Source organism: Suricata suricatta, chromosome 11 (genome assembly GCF_006229205.1).
Source record: "Suricata suricatta isolate VVHF042 chromosome 11, meerkat_22Aug2017_6uvM2_HiC, whole genome shotgun sequence".
NCBI lineage: Eukaryota > Metazoa > Chordata > Mammalia > Carnivora > Herpestidae > Suricata > Suricata suricatta.
Genome location: NC_043710.1, coordinates 45,294,076 through 45,319,621, shown reverse-complemented (window position 1 = coordinate 45,319,621; position 25,546 = coordinate 45,294,076). Strand labels below are relative to the sequence as shown.

Below are 25,546 nucleotides of genomic sequence, written 5' to 3'. Positions count from 1 at the left end.
ATGGTTTTCTAATTGTTTGAAACAAAGAAAAACTAGTAAAACAGATGATTTGGTGCTGGGAAATGGAATCTTTACAATCTACTTTTTGTTGACATTAATCTTTTTTAAATTTCTACTAGCTCTACAAATGCTTATATGCTGATATATAGACTGAAGGATCCAGCACGAAATGCAAGTATGTTAACATATAGTTATTTGATTTTAATCTGTACTAATTTCTTTTGTAAGTTTGGCAAACCCAGATAACTACTTTTAAATGACAGGATGATTGTTTTTTTTATGCCTAGGAAAATTAATTATAACGACTGTTATGAGATAATACCAACTGCTAAAAACACTTGGAAAAACTTGAACTATTTTTTAACACACTAAGAGATAAAACTTACTCTGCATTTAAAAAGTGGGATTTTTATTTGCAGTTAGTTAGTGCACGGTACCCCCAGACGTGTGTAGCCATCCTGACTCGCCATCTAGGTGGCCTAGAGCAAGTTATTTAACTTTTCTAAATCTTATTTTCCACATCTGTAAAATGGGGATAATCATAGTAATTACTATAATTATTGACCTTGATTTCTGTATTTCCTTTGTTTGGAAACTACCATACTATAAAATCTATTTTAGGTAGTATATGTTTTTGTTTACATTTTTGTAAACCCTCATTAGATTGTGAATTCAGTTGGTACAAGGCTTAGGACTTAATTTATATTTTCACTAATGATAATCCAGAGTCCAGAGTCTGTCATATAGTGACTTTTCAACTATTAATAAAAAAGGAAATTATAAAAAGAAGTCATTTTAGAGCAGAGATTTCAAAGAACAAAAAAACAGATTTCAGAGGAGAGTAATCATTCTAACTTTACAGATAAAGGAATGACACCCCAAAGATTAACTTGTCCAAGATCATAGCTACCTGGAGGCAGCGCCAGGATTTTAGTTCCTGTGTCCTCTCTGGCACCCAACATTCCAGATATTTCCATTAGGGCAATAACTCAGGTTTCCTTGATCTACTCCCCAAAAATGTAATTTTGTGATGAAACACCAGAGGGCGCTTTATGTATGCTATGGAATATTTTTACAATGAGTTCATTTCTAGAAATAGTTGATTTTTACCTTCCACAGGGATTTTATTTTATATATACATATATATACATATATACATACATATGTATATAAGTTGTTCTCCCTATTTAAATGCCTGATAATCATTGACTTTATTAAAAAGTGTCAGATTCTCATATTGTCACTTTTAATACTTTGAGGTATATATAAAATTCTCTGAATAGAAAGTAGCTAAAAGATTGCTCTGAGAACAAAGGAAAGAGGAGTGTTTTAGTGAATAATAACAATTAGCATTTGTAGTAGCAGCAGCAACAACATTTATTACATTTTATTATATCCCAGGTAAATACTCTGTGGGGTAGATGTATTAATAAGCTGAAGAAACCAAGGCCTGGAGAAGTAAACCTGCCCAAGATCACACAATTTGGTGGTGATGATGAAATGAGAAATTATTTTATTTCAAAGTTTCAGACTTTTTCATTCTAGAAGTATTAACCTGCATGACAGAGTTGTCCTAGAGCCAAGAGATACTATGGATTAAATGTATTTTTTTTTTAAATATATGAGACCTAACCATGTGCCATTATCAACTACCTTGTCACTCTGGAAGAAGCTGACGTTCTAAGTTGAGAGATTGATGTCGTTGAGATCTGTTTTGATGAGAGTCCTCATAGAAACATATACTGTGGGAACATAATAGAGCAAAAGGAAGGAAAGGAAGCTGCCTTTCCAGTGACTCTGTCTCACCCTGTTTTTATTACAATAGAATTTCTAGAAGTAGATGAATATCCAGAACATATCAAAAACTTGGTGCAGAAGGAGAGAGAATTGGAAGAACAAGAAAAAAGACAACGAGAAATTGAGCGCAATACATGCAAGGTTAGATTTCATAAGTTTACTTTTAATTAAAATGTGCTATTGAAGTTTGCTTAACTGCAGTTCTCATAACACATTCATTGGGATGATTCTGTGGACAGTTATACTATCATGATCATTAAGCAGTGCAATGAACTATATTACTGAAGTAAGATCAATTTTTATGCATTAATAAACATTAACATGTAGTGATAGTAATGCTGGTTAAGTTGCAGTGACATGAGCATTGTCACATTCTGCTGTAAGAATAATAAACTGGTAAAAACCTTATCACATAGAAATTGAATAGAATTTATCAAGAGCCTTAAGCAGATTCGTCTTTTTTATTGTAATTCTCTTAAGGAACTATCTTTTAATGGGATAACCACAGATGCTATAAAAATTTTGACCACAAGAACATTCATCACAGTATTTTCCAAACTAGAGAAAAACTTGAAACAACCTGAATATCTGTCAGTAGGAGAATGATTACTTAAGTTATGATACGTGCTTATAAAGAACTATGCAGTGTTAAAATTAATATTTTTGAATTCTTATAAGATGAAATATAGTCACTATCCGTTTTTGAGAAAAATAGACATGGTAGAGGATGGTTATATATTTTTAATATTAGTTTTGACTATTAGGAAAAAAATACTGTCTACAAAAGAATTACGTTTTGACTCATGACTTGCTGAGGTGATAATGACATTTTACATTTTCTAGATAAAATTATTCTGTTTGCATCCTGTGAAACAAGTAATGATGGAAAATAAATTGGAGGTTCATAAGGATAAGACACTAAAGGAAGCAGTAGAAATGGCTTATAAGGTAGGTTTAATTGCACTGTTGACAGCTAATTATTGATATTTTAGATAACAATATTAATATCTTTTCCAAAATTTGTATTATGATCAATAGTAATATAAGCACTTCCAATAAATTTGATAGTCTATTTACATCATCTCTCTCGGTGGGTATAGCTTTTACATCTTCTTTGGAACATACTCAGTTGAGTTGGAGAGATTTCTCACCCTGAAAGCCAGTTAAGTTTTGTAGAACAAGAATTAGAATTAGATACAAAAGTATTTATTCTTTTTCAGTCATTTAACAGATATATATTGAGAGCCTTCCACAATTTGCAAATATTTTATCGTTTAGATGCCATAAAGTAAATCAGTAATATATTGAGATTATTTCTCCTGAGGTGCAGATAGCTATGCAAATAATGGGGGAGAATGTTTTAGTAGAGGTAACAACATGTATAAAAACTGAGATGAGCTTGTGGCTGGCATCTGACCTGATCAAAAAACTCAAAAAAGGGACATTGTATTTAGATTGTCTTGAATGAGAAGAGAGTAGCATAAAATCAAATTAGAGACTTTTTACAAATAGTGGGTTGCAATGTATTCTAAGAATAATGGAAAGTTATTAGTGGGTTTTGAAAGACAGAAAGAAAGGGAAGCATTTTTTAATCAGATTATTCTAAATGGTTGTCTGTAATACTTGACAAATTAAATATGTTTTGCCCTTTCCATATAAATATGAATATCATTGAACTGAAATTAAAGTCATTAGTTAGAGAAAACATTGCATGCTACATTACAGTGTTCTGGTTTTGCTCACAACTGCATTTCCAGTACTTTTTCCTGGTAGAGGAAAATCAAAATTTGGATGGGTATGTGGATGAGAAAAATGAATGAACAGAGACAGTAAAATGGATAGATTGCTCTGGATATACCTCATTAAAAATAAAAATCCTTTAAGCACAGTGGTGGGCTCTAAGTATCATCTTTGCAAAACAGTAGTGAAACCAAATGAAACTAAAATAGAGAAAACATCTTAAACAATTTTACAATCTGTAATAGCAGTAACGGTAGTGTATATTCCAGCAGTTTTTAATGCAGGAAGGCAAAAAAAAAAAAAGATTGTCTTAAAAATTGGAGTAAAAGTTCACAAATATAAAGAGTCAAACAAACAGAAGAGAGAAATCTGTCTTATGTACCAGAAAGAGAGCTCCATCTTTTTTTTTTTTTTTTTTTTGAGAGCTCCATCTTTAGGAAGAGTTGGGGGTGAATAGAGGTCGGTGGAGACACACGTCAAAGTTTACTCTTTTTCTTGAAGGGCCTAATCACAAACCTTAAATAAGTACGAAATATTTGAAGTCATCCTTTCTGTCTCCAGGCAGTTCATTTTTTCACTCAAGAGATGTTGCATCCAGAATGTGCCATCTTACCAGTAACATGGGCCAGAGGGAGATTTTATGACAGAAATTCTGTGTGCTGAGCTGTAGATACTCTGGCGGCTCATATGGAAGGGGAACTGCGAGGTGGCTCATGGGAGACACAAAAGCTGTGGCCTCTTTGGTGGCTCTGTGAGGTGTGCTCTCCCCCTGCGCTTAGCAAGCCGGTTAAACCCCAACATGTCATCGCCAGTTCTTCTCCAGACTGGCTTAATGCAGCAGAAGCCACATAGTCTCTTGGTGGTTCTCCCCTTGGTTCCAGCATAGTGATTATAAAGCAAGGGCTTATAATACATTGATTTTGAGTCTATCTGAAGTTTAGAATGTTAACTTTTAAAACCAAGAATATCTTTAAAATTTGTTGGTGCACAAGTTGTATGATTTAGGGGATAATGAAATAATGGTAAGTAAAAATAGCATTGAATTATGCCTTTAACTTTGAGGTCTTTGAGCTTTGGTGCAAATCATAAATATATAAATTTTATAGTTTGTTAGGACCTATTGGTGCAGTTACACATCAGACAAAACAGTGTATATATATATTATTTTCTTATAGATGATGGATTTAGAAGAGGTCATACCCATTGATTGCTGTCGCCTTGTAAAATATGACGAGTTTCACGACTACCTGGAGCGATCGTATGAGGGAGAGGAAGATACCCCAGTGGGTCTGCTGCTGGGAGGGGTCAAGTCAACGTACATGTTCGATCTCCTGTTGGAGACGAGAAAGCCTGACCAAGTTTTTCAGTCTTATAAACCTGGAGGTAAAGAATTTTACGGTTGTACTGGACTTAAAATTTTCACGGGAAGGATTTTAAATAGAAATGAGTTTACTTTTAATTTTTTTATGTTATTAAAATGCGGAATAATTTTGATAGCTTAGGAAGTAGCAACAAGCTTAGAATTAAGTTCTGGATTACTTTCAAAGAGGTATATACAAAATTTAAAAACATGAGCTTGTAGCCTTCAGTGGGAGTTCTCTTTTTCAGTGCTGAATCATCCTCCCTTTTCTCTCCCTCTTCCCCCCTCTCTACTATTTATAGAGAAGATCCTAATCCAAAAAAAGTTTATTCTCATCAACTCTCAGAAGTAGAGTCTTACTTTCCTGGGTTTCCTTGAAGAGGTGGTTTCATAACCCATTGCTGCCAACACGTTTTATTTTTCTTCATCTTCTCCATTTCTGTAGGTCCCAGGAACTTCAACTTTTTTTGTCTTTGTTAAATCTGTCACATTCATCAGTATCTTGAGGTTGTTTGTTTGTTTGTTTGAGACTCATCTGGAAAGCAAAATACTACACTTCCAGCTTTAACCAGAGTAGTCCCTAAAGACGGTTACGTGTCTAGAGTTTTTATTGATCACTATATGTAAACTGTAATAAATAGAGGAAAATAAAAATGTTTAAATAATTTTAGAGAATTTAACTATTGTTGTCATGACCCTAAATCTCTTCTATCAGTTGTTACAATTCAGACTTATGTTCTCTGCTTTTATTCCTAAAAATTGAACTCACAAAACCTTCTTCTAGGGGTGCCTAGAAGCTCATTTGGTTAAGCGTCCTACTCTTGACTTCAGCTCAGGTCATGATCTCATGGTTTATGAGTTTGAGGCCTTCATCAGGCTCCACGCTGATGGCAAAGCCTGCTTGGCATTCTTTTTACCTCTCTCTGCCTCTCTCCTGCTTGTGCGTTTGCATCCATGCTCTTCTTTTTCTCTCTCAGAAAACCTAAAAACCAAAATTAAAAACCATCTTCTGCTCTTCCAAATTCTGTTCCTCTGTAGATCCTATAAACCTCTTTTTTCTTTCTTTTTTAATCAAGGCTTCTCTTTCCAAAGTAGATTAAGTATGATACTCTTTTTAAGGGCACCATCGGGCAGACTCTGTTCTGCTTGTAAAGAGTTCCTTTAGAGCATTTCCTTGCAGTTTATTTTTGGGCTAGATAGCAAAAATTAGGATTAAAGTGTAACATGAGTCAGCAAAAAAACATTAATTTTTTAATGTCTTATTTATTTTTGAGAGAGAGAGAGAGACAGCATGAGCAGGGGAGGGTCAGAGAGAGAGGGAGACACAGAATCCAAAGACAGGCTCCAGGCTCTGAGCTAGCTGTCAGCACAGAGCCTGACGTAGGGCTTGAACACTGAAACCACGAGATCATGACCTGAGTCGAAGCTGGACACTCAACCAGCTGAGCCACCCAGGCATCCCTAAAACCACTTTTTAAAAAGAAAACTTTAGGGACACCTGGGTGGCTCAGTTGGATAAGAGTCTGACTTCGGCTCAGGTCATGATCTTGCGGTTCATGGGTTTAAGCCCCATGTCAGGCTCTGTGCTGACAGCTCAGAGCCTGGAGCCTGCTTCAAATTCTGTGTCTCGCTCTTCCTCTGCCGCTTCCCTGCTAGTGCTCTGTCTCTCTCTCAAAAATAAACTTTAAAAAAGAGAGAGAGGGAATTCTAAATGTGAGTGTGGATTGTAAAACTCGCAGATAACATTCTCTTTATTTATTAATAATGACTTCAGCATTTAGATTAGGAACTTAGGGAAAAAACTGATGATTTATACATACTTTATAAAGGAAATTAAAACACTTAAGCTGGAGAAGAACTAAGTGTTTGAAGATCATTTGCTTTTCTTTTTTTTTTTTTATGATTTTTATTTATTTTTGAGAGAGAGAGCGTGAGCAGGGGAGGGTCAGAAAGAGAGGGAGACACAGAATCTGAAGACAGGCTCCAGGCTCTGAGCTAGCTGTCAGCACAGAGCCTGATGCGGGGCTCGAACCCAAGAGCCATGAGACTTGACTTGAGCTGAAGCCGGAAGCTGGACGCTTAACTGACTGAGCTACCCAGGCGCCCTGATCATTTGCTTTTCTAGTGACTAAAGGTTTAGATATATATAGTCTGAAAACAGAAGAGGAGAAGATAGTATTAAATTGTAATATGAAGAATTTAAGTGAAAAAAAAATAAACCAAAGCATTTTTCTGTAGAATTTTCTGTAGAATGTGGAGAATATTATTTGGAGGAGAAGAGGTCTTTGATTGTGAACAGGATCTTGAGTGGTATAATGCAAGTTGGTCAAAAGCAAGTAGGGCTGCTAGGTCCCCTTTAGAATATGTTTTGCATTCTCTAGTAATTGAATGTTGTGGTTTGGCTCTATATTTGGCAACTTTGGATATGTATTTTTTTAAGTTCATTTATTTGCTTTGAGTGAGAGAGAGAACATGAGCACACAAGCACAAGGGAGGGGCAGAGAGGAGGGACAGAATCCCAGGCTGGCTCCATGCCAGCAGCACAGAGCCTAGTGCAGGGTTTGAACTCACTGACTGTGAGACCATGACCTGAGCTGAGATCAGGAGTCAGAAGCTTTAACTGACTAAGCCACCCTAAAGTTTTTCTTAATATGCTTGATAAATTTGACAGTGTGTTATGTTTTACAAGGAAACCATGAATTTTTTTAAATCAGATTTTGACTGTTGTCATTGTTTTAAAGAGATCTAGGAGAACTTCTTTATTAGCTTCATTTCCATTTCTTTGTAGATGTTTGTAATGTGATAAATTATGAAGGAGAAGTTTATCATGTATTATATGCATGTGTAACATTGTTATGTATACCATCTTAATAGTTAGAAAAATGTTACCTTGCCATCTGTCGGAAACACGTTAAGAATGCAGTGCTTATGTGAAATATACTTTTAAAAATAACATCTACATGGGGCACCTGGGTGGCTCAGTCAGTTAAGCATCCGACTTCGGCTCAGGTCATGATCTCACGGTTTGAATTTGAGCCCCGTGGCAGGCTCTGTGCTGACAACTCAGAGCCTGGAGCCTGCTTCAGATTCTGTGTTTCTGGCTCTTTCTGCCCCGGCCCTGCTCATGCTCACTTTCTTTCTCAAAAACAAACAAACTTTTTAAAAAAGCTCATACGAATTTATTTTTAAAAATAACAAAATAAAATAACGTCCACTTATGTTTTTGTGTTTTCCAAATGTTTTGTGTTTTTCAGAAGTGATGGTGAAAGTTCATGTCGTTGATCTTAAGGCAGAATCTGTAGCTGCCCCCGTCACTGTTCGCGCTTACTTAAGTCAAACGGTCACAGAGTTCAAACAGCTTATTTCAAAGGTAAGTTTTTAAATTGGTCAGTGAATATTTTTGAGTGCTTGTTCTGTACAAAGCATTGGGTGACAGTTATGAGTGTAGGAGGCAAGTACTATCAGAAAAGAAGCACACTTCAGGTGGAAGACACCAAGTGACCAAAGTGTGGAGGTTGGGAAGGGTGAGGCAGGTGCACCTAGTGATGGCATATATGTTTGGCCCGACCTCTGTGAAGTACATGCCTAGAAATAGAAGTTAGTTTATTTCATGGAGAGTTCTTAAATAGCAGATACAACAGCATGGGCTCTATTTGATGTGGGCAATAGGAAGTACATTATTTGTTTTCCAGTAGGAAGTATGTTATTTGTTTGTTTTCCAGTGGTATGAGGAGAGCTCTGCTGTAGAATGGTAAGTTCCTGGATAGAGGGGGAGTCAGGAACGTAGATAAGGAGGCTGTGGAAATAGTGCAGGTGAAGGCAGAGGACCATAAAGGAAGGAAGGTGTAGATGGTACAAATGATTATGTTCATAGAATCTGCAGGACTTGGGATTGGTTGGAGTGAGGCAAGAAGGAGTGCAGATGACCTGAGGAGTTTCCAACTTGGGTAGGCACAAAGGTAATGATCTAGTAATAGAAATGCAAGAGTAGGGTAGGGGAGCAGATTTGACAGGGAGGGTGTGAGTTAAATACTGACTATATTCGTTGAGTTAGTGATAACAACATAGACTCATTCAGAATTTGTGAGCAGGAAAAACATGATGAAAACGTTCAAGTTTCCTTGGACAGAAAGTCCACTCCAGAGAAATGATGACACTGTATTCTATAGAACTTCAAGCACACAAACATAGCTGAAAATTTTCAGGGTTCATAAGCCCCAGGTTCAGAGGCCTTGCTGTAGTGGAAATTGTTCAGTAATAGCAAATGAGAAGTTGATATACTTTCCAGTCATTCGTCTATGGCAGTATTGTCTTTGAGCGCATCTTGTTGTTTTAAATGCCTATTTTAACAGGGTTGTTGTGAATGTTAATGGAACAAATAAATGGTCTGTTTGTGGGGAAAAATTGTAAAGTATCACATAAAAGTCGCGTTTTAATTATCATTGCGTTAAAAAAACAACAACCATGACCTCTAACACTTCTGCCAAAGTAATAGATAATTGGAGGAGACAAATCCTGTTTTGGAGTTAGATTTTATAATTAAATCGCTCTGAGAAAGACTACATTAATGTACTTGCTCCTTATTACAGTTTAATTTAGAGTATGAGCACTGAGGTAGAATACGAAAGAAATACATGACCTTGCCTTCCCTGAAGAAGTTAATAATTTTATTGGGGGGAAATATATCTGTAGAGATAAAGGCAATCACAGAATATTTTGCCAAGAAAAGCAGCAGTTAAAGTCAAACTAGATCACCTAATAATTAATTATCATTAGTTGTATTGAAAAAAAATCATGTCTTTAATGCAAATTTTACTCATTTCTTGTGAAATTCCTAAAATGAGACCTCAAATTAAGGACAGAGGAGTAATTTTAGAGTAACTTTAAATTTTATCTATTAATTTAATCTCGTTTTACACAGAAGAAAAATGATTTGGTAAAAGTATTAACTATTCGCAGAATACAAAAGAACCCCTCCGAAGTTCAGGAGTTAAACAGTTATGGGTTTGACATCTGCTCTCGAAGAGTCAGTTACTCAGTTTCTTTGGAGCCACATCACCTCATTTACAAGTGTGAGAGGAATAGAATTTTTCGTGAAAAATCATTACCTTTAAAATAGTTTCAGAGCATCCATTTATAAGTGACACTTTGTTTACCTAATTTACAGCATAATTAATGGGTAGGACTAAAATTTTTCCCATAGATTCTATAAAAATTTGTAAGCCACCACTAAGATTATTTTCTTTTAATTTTCTTTCTGTTATTTATAAGAACTCAGCAGTGTGTCTTCGTCCACATTTCCTAGTCCGGCGGAATTACCCTTGCGAGTCCGTCTTACCGAATTGCATCTCTTGCAGGCCGTCCGCTTACCTGCGGAGACCATGCGGGTCGTGCTGGAGCGCTGCCACAACGACCTGCGCCTCCTCACCGTGCCCAGTAAAACCCTGAAAGCTGAGGGGTTCTTTAGAAGCAACAAGGTGTGTCTCTTGTTTCTTCCTGTTTTCTGTGCTGGTCATAGTAAGCTAAGCCATAGTGTAAGACTGGCCTCGAGAGCTGTCCACTGTTTGTCTGTAGTTCACTTTGTGAATTCTCCCTCCCTGTTGGTAATTACCTTCCCTTGTAAGCAGATCAAGCTGCTTTCTGTCCTTCTCCATCCATCTTGCCAGTTCTCTTATAGGTCTCCTTAAAGAGCTCCCCCTACGTGCAATGTTCTTCCCCCTCTCCCTACATTTTCTTTCCAGGCCCCACATTAGTCCTGCCTCTTTGATGAAGCCTTACTGACCATTTCTCTCCACAACAGTCTTGTCCTCTGAATTCTGTGAATTATGTTACATTCATTCTTGAGCATCTCCCATAAAGCAGTACTTGATAGGGAAAGTCAAAGACATGCCTATTCTAGAGAAGATGGTCATTTGCCTACGTGTTTATCTCTGATAGAAAAGAGAAAAGAGAAAGTTCACATAGATCTCTTTGTTTCTCTTCTTCCATCTCCTGACGTGTTCTGTCATATATCATTTTTCCTGTGTGTTTCTCTTTAACATCATTAGTTTACTCTGGATAAATGGCATCCAAAATTTTCCCTGTTTGCCATGTCTTATTTATTGCTTTCCAATCTCATCTAGGTGCAGTCTAGTCTTTTATCTCATTTAACCTTTTTTAGTATTGTCGTATTATTCCTAATGCATACTTTTTATTCACCTTTGTTTTGTGTGGTGCTTATGTGTGTATTGTTAAAATCCATCCTAATACACTTTAGGGTAAAAAAATGGGAGGGATCTAACTTTATTTTTTTCTTTAAATGGTTAGCCAATGGTCCTGATCTGTAACATTTATTGAACAGTTATCAACTCTTGTTTATCTGTATTTAACCAGTACTTCCTCCAGATTATTTGTAAAACATCTCCAGATGAAATATCATTTCATCTATAAATAATCTGAATGTCTACCTCTAAAAGGTGAGAACTCTTTTTAAAAATATAACTATACTTTATTATTACATCTAGAAAATTAACAGGATAAATTAATATCAATAGCTATCTAGTCAATATTCACGTTTCCCTGATTATTTTGTAAAAATTTTTTCTGATAGGATTTATTTGTTCAAGTGAGATCCAAATAAAGTCCATGATAGACCTCTCAAGTCTATTTTCCTTTTAATTTTTTTTAACATTTATTTATTTTAAAGAGACAGAGCATGAGTAGGGGAGGGGCAGAGAGAGAGAGAGAGAGGGAGAGGGAGGGAGACACAGAATGTCAGCACAGAGCCTGACCACAGGCTCAAACTCACGAGCGGTGGGATCATGACCTGAGCTGAAGTTGGATCCTTAAGTGACTGAGCCGCCCAGGCGCCCCTTCTCTCAGGTCTAACATAACATATAGCCCCTATGTTTGTTTATTTCCTTGCCATTTGTTTGCTCTAGAAGCAAGTCATTTGTCCATTAGGGTTTTTTTTCTATAATCTGGATTTTGGTATTACATTCCCAAAATGTCTTTGTATATGTTTCTCTATCTGTATTCATGCTATACTGGTTTTCCTAATAAGCAAAATGTAGAATACAAAAACTTTCTGAAAATAGAAAACCCAGTAAAAAAGGTATCTTTGTGTGTAAGTGTGTCTCATCTATCTTAGCACAGTTTTATGGCTAATTACAGAGACATATGAATATAATATTTATTTTATTTGGTCTTCAAAAACAACAGATTTCCTTTAGAAATGTCATCATCCCAAATTTTACAACCTTTTATCTTATATTGAGGTGGTACGAGCGAGAATGAATGTCACTAAAATTAATGATGTAACTCTCTGACTTACCATTTAGGTGTTTGTTGAAAGTTCTGAGACGTTGGATTACCAGATGGCCTTTACAGATTCTCATTTGTGGAAACTCCTGGATCGTCATGCAAATACGATCAGATTATTTGTTTTGTTACCTGAACAATCCCCAGGCTCTTATTCCAAAAGGACAGCGTGCCAGAAAGCTGGGGGTGATTCTGGTAATGTGGATGATGACTGTGATAGAGTCCAAGGACCTGTGGGGAGCCTAAAGTCCGTGGAAGCTATTCTGGAAGAAAGCACTGAAAAACTCAAAAGCTTGTCACTACAGCAACAGCAAGATGGAGATAATGGGGACAGCAGCAAAAGTACTGAGACAAGTGACTTTGAAAACATAGAGTCACCTCTCAATGAGAGGGACTCTTCAGTATCAGTGGACAATAGAGAACTCGAACAGCACATTCAGACTTCTGATCCCGAAAATTTTCAGTCTGAAGAACGATCAGACTCAGATGTGAATAATGACAGGAGTACAAGTTCGGTGGACAGTGACATTCTTAGCTCCAGTCATAGCAGTGACACTTTGTGCAATGCTGATAATGCTCAGATTCCTTTGGCTAATGGACTTGACTCTCACAGCATCACGAGTAGTAGAAGAACTAAAGCAAATGAAGGGAAAAAAGAGACATGGGACACAGCAGAAGAAGACTCTGGAACGGATAGTGAATACGATGAGAGTGGCAAGAGCAGGGGAGAAATACAGTACATGTATTTCAAAGCAGAACCCTATGCTGCGGACGAAGGTTCTGGGGAAGGACATAAATGTATGTACTTAGAAAGAAAACCGCACCTTAAAACAGCACCAATTGGTTTCTCAGTTTATTTAAATTTTTAGTTAAGAAAGGAACTGGCTAAGAGTTAGGCACTTTGTTCTAAGATCACCCGTAACTTCTGGATTGTAAGAGTGTTCTCTGCTGCCTTTGTTTTCACTTTCGGGGCAGTTGTGGTAACTAGTGTCCTTGGACCTCTGCAGCACATCAGGCCTGTGACAGCAGTGATGTCACAGCTCTGGGGAAGAAAAGTGAAAAAGAAAAGAATTAAGAATTTTTTTAAAGGAAAGAATTAAGAATTGTTTTAAAGGAAAGAGGTATAATAAAAGTCCTAAGTTAAATAAAACTGAATAGTTTAAAAAGTAAATAATATACCAAAAAGATAAAATTTGATATTCACTGCCCAGGAAAATTTTCATTTGTGCATCCCCTCTCTTCTTTTTATCCCTCAATGCAAATAAATCCCTTCCCCCACCCCCTAAGTAGTCCATAGTTAACTGGGAAAGTCAGAAAAAGGAAAGGGGCTTTTTTAAAGTTGATACTTTGAGGTAAGCTCCAGGCAAAGTATAAACTAGAAATTCTCAATTGTATAATCACAAAAAGATTGAAGAGATCTGTCAGTTAGGCATTTGGGATAAGCAAATAATAATATAACAACAAAATAACAATAAAATAAACAACAAAAATACACCAACATGAAAATAATAAAACAACTTTTATAAAACATCGGATTAAAACAGCCAAAGAATTAGCAGGACAGCCAGGTTCAGTATACGAAAGTTTTCTTCAAGAATAAAAGGGAAGTAGCTCAAAAAAACCAAATACTTTTCATTAGTCTTTAATAACGCAAATACTAATATTATCCCTTATATTTTTATATCTTAGTTTTCAAAACACTTCTTTGTTCTCACTTGAAGCTTCTCTGAAATTAATAAAGCTCATATTGATACCCTCATTTGACTGATGATAAAACTGAAGCTCATAGAAGATGAATGACTTGCCCAAAAGTACATGTGTAGCTAGTGAGTAGTGGAACCATTACTAGAGTACAAGTCTTTGAATTGAATGCATTTGCTCCATTCCCTTTCTAACAGTGGGAGAGGAGTCCACTCTGTCTGTTCATCCACCCACCCAGTTAATATTTCCTGAATCCATTCAAGATGCCAGGCCCTGTGTAGATATTAGAAGTGGAGGCGACAAAGACACACGCAGCCTTATGTTTCATCTGGTGGGAGAAGGCCCACCAACAACCACCATGAAAGTTAATTGCTGTGATGCTTATAGTCTCAAAATTTAGTCTGTTTAAAGGAAGTGGTAGAAATTATGAAATCAGCAGTAAAAATACACAAATTTGTCTTTTTAACTAATTAGTTCCCAATAACACTGGAACTATGTGACATCCATACAGATACCTTGCAGAAACTCAAGGGGGAAAAAGTGGGTTGGTGAGCCACGATGGAGACAGAAACTCCATGATAATGCTTTAACTTCTTGTGGAGTTTTTACTTCATAAGGCTCATTAACTTATATTATCTCACTTAGTTCTCAACAGCTGTGTGAACTTGATGCTGTTAGACACTTTTTGCTGATGAAGAAACTGGCTCAAACTGATTTACATAATTTGCCAGAGGTCTCACAGCGAGCAGGTCACCCTGCAGGGATCCAACTCCTATATTCTAATCGTACGCCTGGTCCGCATTTCTCTACCTCAAAACCACTTTCCTCACATCAGAGGAAAGCAAAAGTAGCCAGTACTTTTAAGTAGCCTGCTTTCTTACCCTCCTCAACCCTTCAAGAGCATTGGAAGATTACAAATAGCTCTTAAAGTTTAGAAATTTCTCTCAAGTGATTTGTTTTATAATGATGTGCTAGAAATTTGACTGTATGAGAGTCTCAATGTTAAGAATTTAAAGAAGATACTTAAAGTTGTAGTCTGAGGAGTCTCCTTCCACCTTTTTAAAAATTCATAGTGGATTAGTTTACTAGCATCCGTTGAAATCGTAAACATGATGATCAAGAGAACAGTTTATTTTGGTTTTCAGAAGCCGTGCAGAAGGCTTGTTTGAACAGACAAAGTGGAAACGGGCTTAGAGGTAGAGGAGGAGGGTTGAGAGCCAGCAGCCAGGTGCTTCAGGCGTCTGTACTAAGGTTGGTTCATCACAGTTCTTCAGTGACCCAAAAGTCGGTGCCTGGTGACGTGGATGATGAATAATAAATAATACGGTTCTCCAGAGCGATGGAATGGCAGCTGTAACACATAAACAGATGTGTGAGGAGTGACACTTAAATAGAGTATAGACAATATGGGTAATAACTGAAGTTGTCTTACATCACTTAAAGTGATGGTCTTTAAGCTATTTGTTTTAATCCAGGAATTTTTTCAGGGAGTAATTATAGACCTTTCTCTGAAAATACTGTTCCCCTGTAGTCTGCAAGTACTCAGGTATAAATAGCGAAATCAAGGTTATAAAAAATGGCAGTGCGTTTGCACTGATAATTTCTTTGTACAATTTTGGGTACCTCTCATTCAAGAAGTACATAAAAGAAAGGAAAGATAAAAACCCTAAAGATATTTTGAGGTTGTTCTGTGAAGAAACTAAACTCTTCAGTTGAAAGGAGGTAAATAGGGAAAACAGTATGATGGTAATCTCTAGAATTATAATTACAGCTATCAATTAAGCCAACAGTTTTTGGCATGGCTATATTACGCATTTGACTTCACCAAACCCAAAACACATGAGGTATAAACACTACTGTCTCCATTTTATAATAGAGGTAATTGAGGTACAGAGAAGTTAAGTCACAGTCACAAATCTAATGTATGAGGAAGAGCCAAGAATTAATTCAGGCCAGGCCATTTCACTCCAGAGCCTAATCACCAGATTGGACTATTATCATTGGTCCTAATCACCATATTGGACTATTATCAATAACCAACATTTGTGTCTTCCTGTGATACCTTACTATGAGTTATAAGAGACACCAAAATGGTGGTAATAGCTTATTGTTTGAGTAATGACTTAGAATTTACTACCTTTGTCATAACAGCAACCATTGAGACTGGTGTAATGATCCCATGAGAAAACTGAGGCCCAGAGACCTTGGATGACTTACTGATAGCCAATTATCAGGCAAAAGCAGCAAAACTGAAATCTAGTCATTGACTTCTGATTTCTAATCAAGTAATTTTTTCCATTATACCCTTCTCTCAAGAAATGTTGTACCTTCTGTATGGTATAAATAGAGGCTTATTTGCCAAAAGCTGGATATTTAGGGGTATTCCTTAAAATTTAGAGATGGACATTTTAAAGGAATTGAAAGAAATGCTACCTGAAAAGGTATATATAACAAAAAAGTTCATCACCATGTTTATATTCTAAGTCATACTTTATAGTCACATTTTCTATAGTGGATCTGAATCTTATATCTGGGAAAACAGCAAATGAACATTGATTTATTTTAAAAAGTCCACTCAGAAATTCATCAACCCAAAAGTTGGGTCAACCTGGGAACATAAACCAGGTGTGTTTTGGGGTCTCATCCTTGACTTTTTTTTTTTTTTTTTTGAGAGCAAGCACATGCACACACTGGGGGGAGGGGCAGAGAGGGAGAGAGAATTCCAAGCAGGCTCTGTGTCTCCAGCCCAGAGGCTGACATGGGACTCGAATCCACGAACCCGTGAAATCGTGACCTGAGGTGAAATCAGTAGTGGGACACGTAACCAACTGAGCCACCTAGGGCACCCCTCATCCATGACTTTTTTTTTTTTTAATGTTTTATTTATTTTTGATACAGAGAGAGACAGAGCATGAGAGGGGGAGGGGCAGAGAGAGAAGGAGACACAGAATCCGAAGCAGGCTCCAGGCTCCGAGCCAGCTGTCAGTACAGAGCCCGATGCGGGGCTCGAACCCACGAATGTGAGATCTGACCTAGTCCGAAGCCGGAGGCTTAACCGACTGAGCCACCCAGGCACCCCCCTCATCCATGACTTTTTATGTGAATTTTACAGAAAACCAAAGCCTAACCTAGAGCGAGCCTTATGGCTCCAGAGGAACCACGGGCCTAAAGCAGGACAGCAGCCCTTGTATCCTGCAACGCCTACTGTATGAGAGAGATGAGTGAAGTTGTTGCTCTTCACTAGGAGATGAAGACCAGAGTCTTAGAAATATTTCAGAAGTATGCTCATGAGTAACTTATAAAGGGCTAAAGATTAATTAATAAGTATTAGAAAAAATAAAGTTCACCAGAAATAATCCTATTGCCTTGCCATGAAAGTTTATACTGAAGCTTGAAGGGGGGTTGGGAGTTTCTGATTCATTTCGCTGCTCTTCCTGTTATAGTCCAACCACATGATAAAACAGACATCTTCATATAATCATCTTGACATCTTTTTTTCTAGTAGAAATCCCAGAACCAAATTTACTAACAATTTTTGAGTCAGTTACTAGACATGATAAACATATTTCCTCACTGAATTCACACTGCAGTACTAGGAGTTAGTTACTACTGTCTCCACTTTTAAAGTGGGGAAGTGGGTCAAAGGAGGCTGGTGGCTTGCCCCAGGTCACGTAGCTCGCTGGGAAGCAGAAGAGGTGCGGGTGGAACCCAGCCAGAGCTTACATTATTACTGTGGGGAACTAGAAATGTATGTAATTGAAAAGAATTCCCGGAAGTTTGGCTTGGGATTTAGCAACCTATGTAAATAAATAAGCACTTCAGTCTCTTAGAACGTTGGAAGTTGTTGAAGCTTTTGGATTTTATTGTGTGCTACCACGTCCATGTTTTTTGTCCGTCCAGTGTGTTGTGTATTAGCTAAAAGTCACATAACTGATGGGGGTGCTTTTTCCCTGCTTATAGTATAATAAAGTGCATATGATCTATTTTATTTATATTCTAAGAGGTTTCTTTTTTTGTTTATGTTTTGTTTTGGTTGTTTTGTACTTAGGGCTGATGGTGCATGTTGATAAAAGAATTACACTGGCTGCTTTCAAACAACACTTAGAGCCCTTTGTTGGAGCTTTGTCCTCTCACTTCAAGGTCTTCCGAGTGTACGCCAGCAACCAGGAGTTCGAGAGCGTCCGGCTGAATGAGACACTTTCATCCTTTTCAGATGACAATAAGGTCGATTAAAATCATTTCAAATAATTAGAGTCTGTTTTACATGCTAGATTTGAGAACATTTTGCTCTGTTTCCAAGTAAGGTGAAATAGATAGCCCTACAAGGGTCATTTTGTTTCGATATTTAGTGATTGGTTGTTGTTTTTCATTCATCTAACATTTGTTAAGTGTTAACCGTTTGTCAGTTACTGTTCTAGGTGCTGGGAATCAGAGGTGAAAGATATACCTGTTCTCAGAGAGCCCATAATCTAGAGAATTTTTAAAGACCAAACTAAACAGTGTGGGGAGAATGGGTTGTTTCTGTGGAGGTAATATGTCTAAAAAAGTGTTTTTAATTTTTTAATTTATAGATTACAATTAGACTGGGGAGAGCACTTAAAAAAGGAGAATACAGAGTTAAAGTGTACCAGCTGCTGGTCAATGAGCAAGAGGTAAGTAATCTGCTTCAGAGTAATATGACGTCACTTCTGCTAGTTACTAGAAACATAGAGTGCAGAGAGGTTGTGACTCGTCATTTCTTTTGATCTCTCTAAAGCACAGGTCAGGACACTGTTGCCAGAGACTGTTTTGGTTGCACAGGCCATAGTGCCTCTGTTGCAGCCACTCATTTCTGCCCCTGGAGCACCAAAGCAGGCGTAGACAGTACATAAACCAGTGGGATTAGCTGTGTCCTAGCACAGTTTTGTTTACAGAAACATGCAGCAGATGAATGTAGCCCTCAAGCCTTTCTTTGCCTTCGCTCTGCTTTCAAGTGTTGTTACACAGGGTGGAGCGAGGCAGATATTTCCTGCTCTGAAAAGGGGACTTGTTAGTGCTTGATCTTAGGGAATTCTCATGTAGTGCTCCAGGGGGTGGCAGCTGATCTGTAGAGCGCATACATAAGGACTTTTTGTGTTCAGAGAGCCATTTCAGGATTATCAAGCATTTAGCCACCATTATGCTTGCAGATATTAACTCCTTCAGTCTTCATAGGTTAGCTATGATGTAAATAGTTTTATTCCCATTTTGTAGACGAAGAAACTAAGGCACAAAGAAGTTCTGTAACTTGCCCAAGGTCATATAACAGATGCCAGGCAAATGCCCAGAAGAAAAAGGCAAAGTCTCTGTTTTGGGGATGTTTATAACATCTTAGTGAGGACCCAGACAAATGTGCAAACTGAATAGCAAAGACCATATTCTCCCCTTCTTCTCCATAGAGGAAGTGTCCAAACCCCCCTCCCACCACCCCCCATCCAGTGGATGCCTGAAACCTTGGATAGTGCTGCTGCCTACTTAAACTCTATCTCTTACCTAGACATTCATACCTTGATAAAGTTTAACTTCTTTATTTGGCATGGTAAGAGATTAACTGTTGCCAGAAATAAAATAGAACAGTTATAACTACGCTGTAATAAATGTTATGTGAATGCGATCGCTCTCAGAAAATCTCACTGTACTATGTTTACCCTTCTTGTGGTAACATAAGATGATAAAATGCTGTGTGATGAGATGCAGTGAGGGGAATGCCGTAGGCACTGTGGCATAGCATTGGGTTACTCCTGGTCTTCTGATGATTTGCCAGAAGGATCATTTGTTTCCGGACTCCAGTTGGTGAACTGCAAGTAAATGCAGAAAGGGAGATCACCAATAAAGAGGGACTGCTGGAAAGGGGGAAATTTTTTCATAAAACGCCTTCATTTGTCCAACAGAGAATTTATTGAATGCCCCTCTTATCTGTTTCTTTTTACTCTGTGAGAGAGAGAGAACAAGTAGAGGTTGGGCAGAGAGAATCCCAATCAGGCTCTGCTGTATCAACATAGAGCCCAATGTGGGGCTCAGACCCACGAACTGTGAGATCATGACCTGAGCTGAAATCAAGAGCCAGATGCTTAACTGACTGAGCCACCCAGGTGCCTGAACCCATCAATCATATCTCTTATATGTGAATGTTTCTTCTGAGTTTGGTAGATAAAATGTCCCTTCTGAGACCAAAAAAAAAAAAAATTAACGTATTTGGAGTGTATGCATTTCCCTTATTTTAGTTCATAGAAGTGATTCTTTTCACTTTCAAAATTGAGATCACTTTATTATGAGAGAATATGAATGTGGTATTTAATCTTCACAATGACTCTGTGAGAAGACACTGGCCCCAGTTTACAGATGAAAAAGAGGAGGCCCAGGGACACCTGCCCTCACCCCTGCTCATTCTCCCTCCCCCCCAATAAAAATAATAATACTTAAAAATCTTAAAAAGGAGACTCAGAAAAGGTTAAATACACTTGCCCAAGATAGCTTACTTAATAAGTAGTGGAGCCAAGATTTGAACCTAGGAGGATCAACTCCTAAACTCAGTCCTATAATGGTCACACTATACAGCGCAAATAAAATGTCTTGTGTACCTCCTATTGAATGTGTAATTCAGCTGTCTGATTGTGTTTGTATTCCTAGCCATGCAAGTTTCTGCTAGATGCTGTGTTTGCTAAAGGAATGACAGTACGGCAGTCAAAAGAGGAGTTAATTCCTCAACTCAGGGAGCAGTGTGGTTTAGAGCTCAGTACTGACAGGTAAAGTAAAATTACAGTGTCATCAGCAATTTGAGGAAATTTTGTGTGGTCACTTAATATGGATTGGTATGATTTTCTAAAACTAGAATTCAAGAATTCCTATAGAAGTAAGCAAAAGTATTAGAATTTGTTTGAACTTCCTCTGTAGGATACTAAATTTGAAATTGGAGGAGCATTTCATTATAGTTTCACTCGGTTAAAAAAATTTATGTTTATTTTTGAGAGAGAAGACAGAGCATGATTGGGGGAAGGGGCAGAGAGAGAGAGGGAGACACAGAATCCAAAGCAGGCCAGGCTCTGAGCTGTCAGCACAAAGACTGGCATGGGGCTCGAACCCACAGATTACACGAGATCATGACCTGAGGATGAAGTCGGAAGCTTAACCGACTGAGCCACCCAGGCATGCCATATTTTCCCCAAATTTTAATGAATAATCACTTGACTTTTGTATTTAAACATAGTTCATTTTTCCTCGATGTCAGATTCATGTTGTTGTTTTTAGGTTAAGAATCTCAAGCAATAGTAGTTTAAAATGTCTTAATCACATTTGTAGATTCCGTCTAAGGAAAAAGACATGGAAGAACCCTGGCACTGTCTTTCTGGATTATCATATTTATGAAGAAGACATTAATATCTCCAGCAACTGGGAGGTGTTCCTTGAAGTTCTTGATGGTATCATCCATATTTTTGTGGGGAACTATCAGTTAGCAGTGCTCTTGAACTGATAGAAGCATACAGTTTTTATCAAAGAACAAGTTTTCTTCTATCTTTACTCTGGTTGCATTTGCCTTTTATATATTTCTTTAATTTTGAGAATATTAATTTCTTCTTACAGGAAGTTGACAGTTTTGAAGGTTGCAGTTACAGAAAACCCTGCTAACATTTTACCTGTGTTTGTTAGTTTCTTTTTTCATTGTGGCTTATTTTGTTTTGAGGATGTAGTATGGATCATTTACCAGGGATTTTGAGAACAATGACTGAGCACCACAAACTGGACGCTTCCACAGTGGAAGTGTGTTGTCTCACAGTCTGGAGGCTGTGAGGCTGAGGTCAGGGTGTCAGCAGGCTTGCTGCCTTCTGAGGGCTGCGAGGGAAAACTGGTTCAGGGCCCTGCCCTAGCTTCTGGTGGTTGGTTGGCAGTCTTTGGTGTTTCTTGGCTTGTACGTGGATTACCCTGATCTCCACTTTCATCTGCACATGATGTGAGATGTGCATCTGTGTCTGCTTGTGTGTCTGCTTCCGCATTTCCCCGTATTATAAGGGCACTAGTCCTGGTGGATTAGGGCCACTCTAATGACCTCATGTTCAGTTGATTACCACCATAACAACCCTATTTCCAAATTAGGTCATATTTGAGGTACTAGGTACAGGACTTTCCATGTCTTTTTGAGGAGACACAGTTCAACCTGTAACTGACCCAGAAGAGGACCTGTGTTTGTCACACCTCCTGCTCTTAATGTTCAGCAGTGGAACATTTAAAATATTGTTTTTTGGAGGAGGGTAATGGGAGATAAGTTGACTTTGGAGTGATCATATCAAGGAAAACAACTAGGTCTGTGTTCTTTTGGGACTGCTAGTGCCTAAAAAGATTTTCCTTTTCCTTTTTTCCCCATAGAAATTAAAACATCGTAAGTTTATGATAGATTTCAGAGGGTTCAATAATACTAACACCTCACCTATTCCATGCTATTTAAGATCTAATTTGGTTTAAATTTCAGTTGTTAAAAGTATGATTATTTGACAAGTTAGTGGGGGAGTCGAGCGACAGCCAGGACCCCGTCTACTATGATGTGTGGGCAAGTGTTCCGGATTGTGATTCCTTCTGTGAGTGTCTGTGGCCTCAGGGAATTATCATGGTGTCTGACTAGACCGAGAATAGATGGTGAAGGACAGAGAAGTTCTTCCCCTCGCTAGCAAGGATTAAGTGTGTGTTAGCGGACATGGGTTACCCGGGAGGTGTCACTGGATGGTGGGTCCCTGTGTCAGTATCTATCAGTTCAGTATATATTTTAGCTTCAAAATAGTTGAGTAAGAAGTAAATCATGTGAAATCATGTGATTAAATCTAAGAAACATTTATTGACCTATAAATTGCCAGACACTACTAATCTTTGGTGCTACAAAAATGAGTAAGGAGCAGTGATTGTACTCCAGATGCACAGTCTATAAGAGAACCGCAAATTCCAAAATTTCTGCAAACCTGTAATTCTAAAATCATAGGTACCTAAGGACCAAATCAGTACAGTTTGGTCTCGTGTATACCAGAGAGAAAGGTAGCAATTGAGCTGGGCTTTGAAGAATCAGTAAATCTTGGGTAAATGAGATGAGAGGGATTAGCGCGAGCCTGGGCAAAGAAAGAAGATAAAGGGAAGATGATTTGATTGCGATGTTATATGGTGGGGGTGGTAGCCAGTAGAGAAGCACAGACTGGCAGTCCAGAGAGGAGGTGGTAGGGCAGTGTCCAGCGGGACTCAGGAGGGAGTGAAATTAGGAGTCCCGGAGGAAGGAGAGCTGGCAAGGGAGTAAGGAATTCCCTTCGGAGACTGTGCAAGGAAGAGAAGAAATACTTTTTTCTCAGAAACTCGTTGGGATAATTGGGTTCTTTTATGTCCACTTTCTAAGCATAACACTTCAAGTAAATCTTTTTTGTTTAGTCAGGCAGTACAGGAAAAGTCAAATTATGGGCCTCTAGAGAACAGAGAAAGATGACCTAATCTTGCATCTTCATAGGGGTGGAGAAGATGAAATCCATGTCCCAGCTGGCAGTTTTGTCAAGACGGTGGAGGCCTTCAGAGATGAAGCTGGACCCCTTCCAGGAGGTCGTGCTGGAGAGCAATAGTGTTGATGAGCTGCGAGAGAAGGTGAGTTCATTTAAACAGATTGAACTAGTATGTGTTGTTCTCTGGGTCGCGTAGGAGATAGCCTAGGAAGTAAGTGCCCAACACTCGGCGGCAGCCCTTCCTTGTCTCTTTCGTACCTTGTGACACCTTGTCACACACTCTCCTTGTTTCCTCAGGCTCCTGATGCTTTGAAAACGTACATTGGCTTTTGGGCATCCAGAAGTGGGCCCTCACTTTTAGTTACTTGAGTCGAGTTTGTCCTGAGTAATTAGCATTAGTTAGAAGTTACTAGAGTAAATTGCTATATATATTTTAAGAAACCAAATGCTGTGGAATTAAATCAAGAATCTAGAGGAAGCTCTCTTTCGCATTTTTCATTTTAAAGGTGGGAATTCTCTGGCTCTTTGTGGAATGGGTGAATTATTCATAAGCAATACTAGAATAATTGTCACCTTAAAAAAACTTTATTTCCAAAATTTACACCAAACACAAAAATGAATTCTAAATATATTAATTACATAAAAATACAATCAAATGATAAATGTGCTAGATGAAAAGGTTGAAAATATTTTTATGTTCTAGAGAGGGAAAGATCTTTGTAAGCATAATACCAGAAACTAAAAAAGGAAAGGAGACCACATAAAAGTATAAACCTTCCACGCAGCTTCCTCTTCAATTTCTTTTTTTAATTAAAAAAATTTTTATTTTAGAGAGGGCGTGAGTGGAGGAGAGAGGCAGAGGGCGAGAGGGAGAGAAAGGATCTTTCACGGGGCGTGGAGCCTAGTGTGGGCCTCTACTCCACAGCTCCATGACCTGAGCTGAAATCAAGAGTCATACACTCAACCGACTAGGCCATCCAGGTGCCCCTCCAATTTCTTCTTCTTTTTTTTTTTTTAATAAGCATCCAATAAACAAAGATGAAAAACAAGAAAGGGGGAAAATATTTGAAACAGGTATGAAGCATTATGGTCCCTGTTTATATGGAGCTACTGCATTAATAAGAAAGAGGTGAAAAATCTAATTTTAAAATAGGCAAGGAACTTGAGTAGGCAATTCATTGAAGAAGAAATACACGTTAAAACAGTAAGTGCATTCTTGTGCTCACTTCGCTTCAGAAACACATATACTAAAACAGTAACAGCATTCTTTACCTCTTAATATGGTGAAAATGTAGGGGTGCCTGGGTGGCTCAGTTGGTTAAGCCTCTGACTTCGGCCCAGGTCATGATCTCACATTCGTGGGTTCAAGCCCTGTGTCAGGCTCTGTGCTGACAGCTCAGAGCCTGGAGCCTGCTTCCAGTTCTGTGTCTCCCTCTCTCTCTGCCCCTCCCTGCTCATGCTCTGTCTCTCTCTGTCTCAAAAAAAAAAAAAAAAAAAAGTGAAAATATAGCAAATCAAAATACCCAGAGTTGTCAGTTTGGGAAAACAGGCAAGATTACACAGCTTTTTTTAATTTTTAATATCCATTTTTGAGAGAGAGTGCATACACATGCATTTGTGTGAGTAGGGCAGGCACACGGAGAAAGGGACAGAGGGAATCCCAAGCAGGCTCCACATTGTCAGCACAGAACCCAATGTGGAGCTTGAACTCATGAACCGTGAGATCATGGCTTAAACCAAAATCAAGAGCCGGACACTTAATCGACTGAGCCACGCAGGTGCCCCTTATACAGCTTTGATAGGTGGCTAAATTGACATCACTGTTTCAGGCTTCAGTTTGGCATTATCAGCATTTCAGATGTGAAAGTCCACATCTAAGAATTCGGTCTCAAGAAATATTTGCAGAAATATGAAAGGACATTCATGAAGGTATACTTAGTATAGCATTGTAACTAGGAAAATTAACAATAGGCTCAGTAACCATTGGTAGGGAATAAATGGTACATTGTTCAGCTATTGACGAGCATGAGGTTACTCTGTGTCCTGTTCTTATATATAGGCTATGTGAGAGCACTATATAGAGAGGTTTCATAAATATAATTTTATGTATTTTAGATATACATGATATAGTTTACATGTGCATAGGAAAAGGTCTAGGAGGAATGTA

At 38.0% G+C, this 25,546-nt stretch overlaps 1 protein-coding gene across 2 annotated transcripts in view; it reads left to right on the top strand.

Moving 5' to 3' along the window:
- USP47 (ubiquitin specific peptidase 47) overlaps positions 1 to 25,546 on the top strand; it is a 110,207-nt gene that overhangs the window by 79,935 nt on the left and 4,726 nt on the right. For both annotated transcript variants that reach the window (XM_029915793.1, XM_029915794.1), the window contains 12 exons: positions 120 to 175; positions 1,826 to 1,938; positions 2,641 to 2,745; positions 4,713 to 4,920; positions 8,152 to 8,267; positions 10,255 to 10,374; positions 12,217 to 12,994; positions 17,946 to 18,121; positions 18,469 to 18,549; positions 20,546 to 20,661; positions 21,215 to 21,333; positions 23,391 to 23,521. In XM_029915793.1, coding sequence (XP_029771653.1) covers positions 120 to 175; positions 1,826 to 1,938; positions 2,641 to 2,745; positions 4,713 to 4,920; positions 8,152 to 8,267; positions 10,255 to 10,374; positions 12,217 to 12,994; positions 17,946 to 18,121; positions 18,469 to 18,549; positions 20,546 to 20,661; positions 21,215 to 21,333; positions 23,391 to 23,521 — 2,119 coding nt within the window. The remainder of the gene's footprint in view (positions 1 to 119; positions 176 to 1,825; positions 1,939 to 2,640; positions 2,746 to 4,712; positions 4,921 to 8,151; positions 8,268 to 10,254; positions 10,375 to 12,216; positions 12,995 to 17,945; positions 18,122 to 18,468; positions 18,550 to 20,545; positions 20,662 to 21,214; positions 21,334 to 23,390; positions 23,522 to 25,546) is intronic.